The sequence below is a fragment of the Neolamprologus brichardi genome, chromosome 4 (genome assembly GCF_056152115.1).
Source record: "Neolamprologus brichardi isolate AB-2024 chromosome 4, ASM5615211v1, whole genome shotgun sequence".
NCBI classification, from domain to species: domain Eukaryota; kingdom Metazoa; phylum Chordata; class Actinopteri; order Cichliformes; family Cichlidae; genus Neolamprologus; species Neolamprologus brichardi.
In genome coordinates, this window is record NC_142107.1 from 24,460,186 (window position 1) to 24,466,169 (window position 5,984).

Genomic DNA, 5,984 nt, shown 5'->3' on the forward strand with positions numbered 1-5,984 from the left:
GTTTACCTGATACAGACATGAAACCAACCTATGAAAGAACAAAACCTCAAGTATTTTTAAACAGAAAGTAAAGAAACTACATGAAACATTAGAAACCAGAGTGAAGTGTGATCACTGTCAGAGTTTAGTTTCCTGATGAGCGAGAAAGTGACTGAAAAAGAACACAAAGGTTTTTTTAATTAGGATGAATTCGATCATAAACATCTGTTCCTAATTAAAGGAATATTTCATCCTTGCAGCAAATATCTCGTTTCCTCGGTGATGTTTAACGTATGCAGGAATCAGATCAGGAGACGAAGCTTTATTTTAGAGATTTATTTATAAAAATACAGACAGGAGTGACTAAAAATTATGTACAGTAGTGACACGAGCGCCCGGCGGATGATTGCACGTCGACGGCTCCGCTCCTCACTTCTTGGACAGCTTGGCCTGTTTGTTTTTTGGAGGCGCCCACTTTAAACACATCGTGTCCACTGAGACGAGAGAGACACACAATCACACCTGACGTTAGCAAATCAGCTGCGGGGTAAAAACCCGACACGAGAATCCTCGAGATCTGAGAGCCTGACGGCCACGTTTGTAATAATGTGAGAAGATTTTTAGAACATCTGTGCGGGTACCTGTGATTGGTGGTTTCTTGTACTGGGCGCTCTTCAGGTGCTCCTCCACCAGTTTGGGCGTCACACAGATGACGTGCTGACCTTTCCAGTACTTCACCATGTTGAGCGACTGCAGCGTGCTGATGATGTCACTCTGTGTGATGCTGGTCATCTGGCTGGGAGACGCAGACGGACACGAACGTTAAAATCAGAGACGGCTGGGAGTTTGTTTAAAAGTTCTGATCAGAAACTCGTCGAGTACCAAGTTTCACATCGACACGTAAACTGCTGTAAGAATGAAACAGCAGAGCTTTCACACCGAGTGCATCTCTGAGCTGCCAAACAATCATTTCATCTTTCTGGTTCTTAACCTTCACAGTGTCGACAAAACAAGTGGAAAAGCGAAGCCGAATCGTCCGGCTTTGCACATGTTTGCGTGTCTACCTGAGGTCTTTGATGGACAGCGTTCCTCTGAAGTCCCTCAGGATCTCCAGCAGGACCCAGGACCAGTAACTTCGGTAGCTAAGCTTCCCCAGATCAGAGAGCGGCTTCTCCGGAGAGCCCACTGTGTTCTCCAGCTTAGACAGCTCGTAGCCTGCAGCAGAAACGGACGATATCAGAGCTGCTGCCAGCGAGCGTTTCTCCTTCAGTCACTCGCTCTGTCGGTGTCATGACTACACCCCTGCCATCCATCCACCTGCTGCACTTTCCCATCTCCACTGTATTTTACTCAACATCTGTTGTGTTTTGTGTGCTTTTGCAGGGTTTTTGATCTCTTCGGGGCCCAATCCACAAAGAATATCTCTACAGGAGACAAAAATCTGATAATTTAACTCAAAAATGTGATATTTTATAGAAATTCAGACATGCCAAACAAACACAGCTTGAAAAGTTACCAGGCTGGAGGACGCCTGGATCTGGATCAGCTTGTGATACCACTGTGAGATTAAAACAGTGACTCCTAATTTATCCTTCCTCAGTCTGATGTTCATTCATTCATGTGAAAGCTGAACCAATCAGCTCTTTGGTGGAGGTCAGGAGTTGCAGATTTACTGACTTCCTGTCGATGTCACTGCAGCTTTCGGTTTTATTATAAATGTGAAACAACTTGTTTGTGTCATCTCGAGTCCATCTGAAACTCCCAACTTAACATTTGAAATCCTGTTTCGCCTGAAACTTTTTTCTGCAAACATCTTTAAAAAGCTTTGATTACAAACTCCAGGCTAATCATTCACTGTCACTTACTGAAAGCTATCAGGAACTTCCCGTAGCCTCTGCGCTGGTACGGCGGCAGCGTGAGAATACAGGCCACGTTATTCCCGTCTGGAGACTCTTTCTCCTGAAAAATAAAACCACAGAAGTCGTGACGATGAGTCTGACATGAAGACGAGCAAACGACCTTTGAGCCGCGCGCTGACGACTTACTTTGGAGAAGTAGCCGACGATGTGCGCTCCCTGTTTGTTGACCTCAGTGAGGATGTAGAAGATGAAGGGCTCCACATCGAAATAAAGCGTCTTGTGGTCGAGAAATAATTTGGCTAGTAGACACAGATTCTGACAGTAGATCTGCAGACAGAGAGCGACAGTCAGCAGCAGGAACCACGCTAGCAGCTCGGGCGTTCAGCCGGCCTCACCTTGTGGTCTCTCCCGTCCACCTCGTACACAGATATGTTGCTCCTCCTGTAGATCTCTTTGCCTGGAGGCTGCCTCCACTGACAGTGTGACTGAGGAGGGAAAGGTCAAAGGTCAAATAAACACTGCAGGAGTTTGATTTAACAAGTGAAACTAAAAATGAGGACAAACATACATACGAATAAAATTACATATTCATTTGTTTTACGCCTGAACTGCAGCTTTTACAGAGACTTTCACACTGGTGGGTTCGTCTGACACTTTTATTTAATAAGGACAGTTTATGTAGAACAGCATTAAAATATAAGATCTAAACATGCTGAACAGTAGCAAACAAGCTGTGGATGTATGAATGAGGCAGGTGACAAAGACGGAAACATCAGAGTGTCACATTTCTTCCACTGAAGGATTCGGACGTTTTCCTTCTTAACATGTCTTTTGCTGTTCTGCATGTTGAGCTCTGAACACAAAGCTCTGAGGAAAAGAACAGATTTGAGGCTCAGCGATTAACCTCAGGGTTTCAATCCAAGACATTAAGGCTGAGGTGGGAAAATGTGGATTTAAAGCAGCGCTTTTAAACGCGACCTCTGTCTCAGTGCAGCAGCAGGTGACGGTGAGTGTGAGTGGTAGTGATTTAGTGGTTTCATGGTGGTGAGTTTTGTGTGCTCAGCGGCTCTACAGCGTTACTGACAGCTGCCGTGCAGGTGAAATGACGGGACGACGCGCTGCTGTCACGAAAAACATGGATTACACCCGGACAGATCCACAAGTAATCAACATCTAATGTACCCGAACACAGAGAGACATGCTGGCATACGGAGAAGCACCCAGCTTTGGTTTGTTAACAGCAGATCGCTAAAGTCAAAGATGCATCACTTCAAGGCTTTTTTGGTTTTTGTGGAGAAGCACCATCACACCTCTCTCGCTTTGCTGAGCGGGGATGACTTTACTTATTTTGTGGCAGCAGGCTAGGGCTGTGCGATATGACCAGAATCTCATATCCCGATATAAGACATCTATCGTCTGATAACGATATAAATCACAAAAATGTAACATTTTCTGTAAATTCTGTGAATCTCGTGCAGCTCGACTTGTGTGAAGTGTTTCCAGCTGTGCGTCATGTAGCTGGAGTCGAGTGTTTTAACCGATGCATGAAACGATACATTTTTAGACATAAGTTGTAACGGCGCCGTTTTCTTTGTGAGTGTTTATTACACGGCGTGCTGCGGGGAAAAGCCTGTTCTAACGTTTGAGTCTAAGGTTTATTTTTTAGCACCTGACGGCTCTTTTTTACTTCTCATCCGTAAATAATCTGCTCTTTCGCGTGATTCAGTTTATTTTGAAAAGTCTCAACAGGATCTTGAGATTTATTGTGAAAGGTTTATGTGGAACATAAACAAGCGGACACGCGATGGTTGTTGCTAACGACAACGCATAAAAACAGGCGCTTGTCCGTCTGTAGTGTGGTTATATTAAATATAAGAGAAATTAATATAGCCACTACAGTGACCATCAAAACCATGAAAACAGCTGTAAACAGTTTATTTTGCAACACCACGAAACAAACGATAGTGTAAAATGAAACGATGTTTTTATATCGTCCTCCGATATATATGGTTATATCGAACAGCCCTACACCAGGCTGCAGCACACACATTTATCAGATTTGTGACGACTGACATTAATTCTGAGTAAAACGAAGGCTGACAGAATCATGCTAGCACAACGTTTTAATAAGAATCTCATCAGGCTGGATAACAATCCTTTAACAGTCTCCTGTCTCACAAATAAAGCCATCATTCACTGACTCAAACAAAAAAGCAGTTACGACTCTACGAGACACAAACGTCCTGAACTGAGGTGACTGACCAGGTGATGTCTGAACGTCTTCTCGTACTTCATGTATTTGAGGCAGTACTCGCAGATCCACAGCTTGGGCTGCTTCCCATAATCCTCAGGAAATGGTGAGAAGTACCAGGCATCGATCTCAAAGTTTCCTATCTGGATCTTATCCACATACTTCACTTTGGTGATCTGAAAGTGAGGGAAACAGTTAGCTTATTGACCAAATACTGGAAATAGTGAAAAAACGTGGAAGAAGAGTGGTTGTGACTACACACCGCCTCGTGCTCCTTCTCCAGTGCAGCTGTCGTTGGGTCCATCTCTGCGTATGTCTGCAAAGAAAAGCTCCATTAGAAAACTGTAAGTTATGCAACGCTCCTGGTGTTATTACACACACTCTATACCTTCTGCACATGGTTGATCTCATCGTGCTTGCGCTTCTGGTTGCGGGTGATCTTCCTCTCAGGCTGGTCACCCAGATCTCCAACGCCACCGATCTCTGTGCTCTTCCTAACGGCGTCCTTCACTGTCTTGGTAAGTGCCAGGCGAGACTTACCCACCCATTCGTCCAGCCGCCTGTTGACTGCACGAATCCCAGAGAAAATTAGATGTCGATACAGCAGCTGGATATGAACGTTTAGCATGAATTAAATAGAAGAAACATGCAATATAAATCAGAATTAAAGTATTTTTGTACTTACACCCCACATAGTGGACATAAAACTCTTCTCTGCCCTCCTGTTCGTTCAGTCTGGACTGAATAACTTCTGCTGTGTCTGTGAAAGGAGCAACAACCATCAGCTGGTGCGACTCACGCCAGTACAAGCAACTTCCGGCCGAACTTCCTTCAGATTTCTGGGACTTAAATGCGGGCTTGCCTTCATTACCCGTAAACTTTGTATAGATTTGGCTGTTAAAATCTCACCTTATGTGTATCGAGACGTCATTTAATTCGGCAAACATAACTAAACAGCTTAGTATGTTTATTATGTTTCAATGCTAACTTTTAGATGTGGGCCGTTTGTTGTTTAAAGTATCACTGTTTAAAGATCCATAGAGAATTTTCTAGAAAGCCCTAAAAATCTTCAGTCAGTAAGCGATCGCTGAATTAAGTTTTTGGACCAAAGCCGTTTGGGACTTTATGCGAGTCATTTAGATTTTTAACTGTTTGATGTCAGTTTTTCACCATAACAAAAGCACCGAGTCCATATCCAAAATAATACGACAGCTAGCATGCCAACGAAATTGAGAAGGGAACAGCAGAACATGGTCTTTACTCACGCCATGTCTTATCGGCTCTTTGACATAAATACGTCTCTCCGATTGCCACCGACACTTCCTGCTCCCTGCCACCGAGCACCCCTCCTCCATCCGGGATGTGCTGACTACTCGAACTCCCGGCCTCCCTGGAGCGGCCGAGGGCCTCCGCTTCATCCTCCTCCCCGCCACTGCCGTTGGAGGAACACGCAGCCGGGATGCTGCCGTCCAGCTCACCCCGCTCGCCTTCCATATGACTCGAATCCATGTCCACGTCCATCGTGGGCTCCGAGTCCTTGTTATTAGCGTAGCTCTTGTGAAAGTCGTTCCCGCCAGTCATAACCTCCGAGGTTTAAAAACAGCCACACACCTCTGCGTAGTTTAAAGAGGGGCTTAACGGGACAAACTGCCAAGATGGCGCAGGTTACGATCCGCCTCTTTCAGGTAAAGTAACTGCATCTCCCATGATCCTTAGCGCTGTGACGTTGGCGATTTCGCCTCACTGCTTAACGGCTGTTTTAAACACATTTATAGCCAAAAGTTAAAAATAATAATAATAATAATAATAAATATATATATATATATATATATATATATATATAATTTTTTTTTATTTTTTTTATTTTTTCTAATGAATATTCGCTTGTTGAGACT

General features: G+C 44.2%; 1 protein-coding gene across 1 annotated transcript; it reads right to left on the reverse strand.

Annotated features, from left to right (window-relative positions):
* Positions 1 to 299: 299 nt before the first annotated feature.
* On the reverse strand, positions 300 to 5,767 carry kat8 (K(lysine) acetyltransferase 8). The gene is made up of 11 exons (XM_006801915.3): positions 5,355 to 5,767; positions 4,775 to 4,849; positions 4,478 to 4,656; positions 4,352 to 4,405; positions 4,101 to 4,265; positions 2,234 to 2,323; positions 2,025 to 2,165; positions 1,845 to 1,938; positions 1,044 to 1,194; positions 621 to 775; positions 300 to 473 (listed from the first exon to the last, which is right to left on the reverse strand). Exons 1-11 carry the CDS (start codon positions 5,668 to 5,670, stop codon positions 409 to 411), a joined length of 1,485 nt encoding a protein of 494 aa, XP_006801978.1. The 5' UTR covers positions 5,671 to 5,767; the 3' UTR covers positions 300 to 408.
* Positions 5,768 to 5,984: the final 217 nt, after the last annotated feature.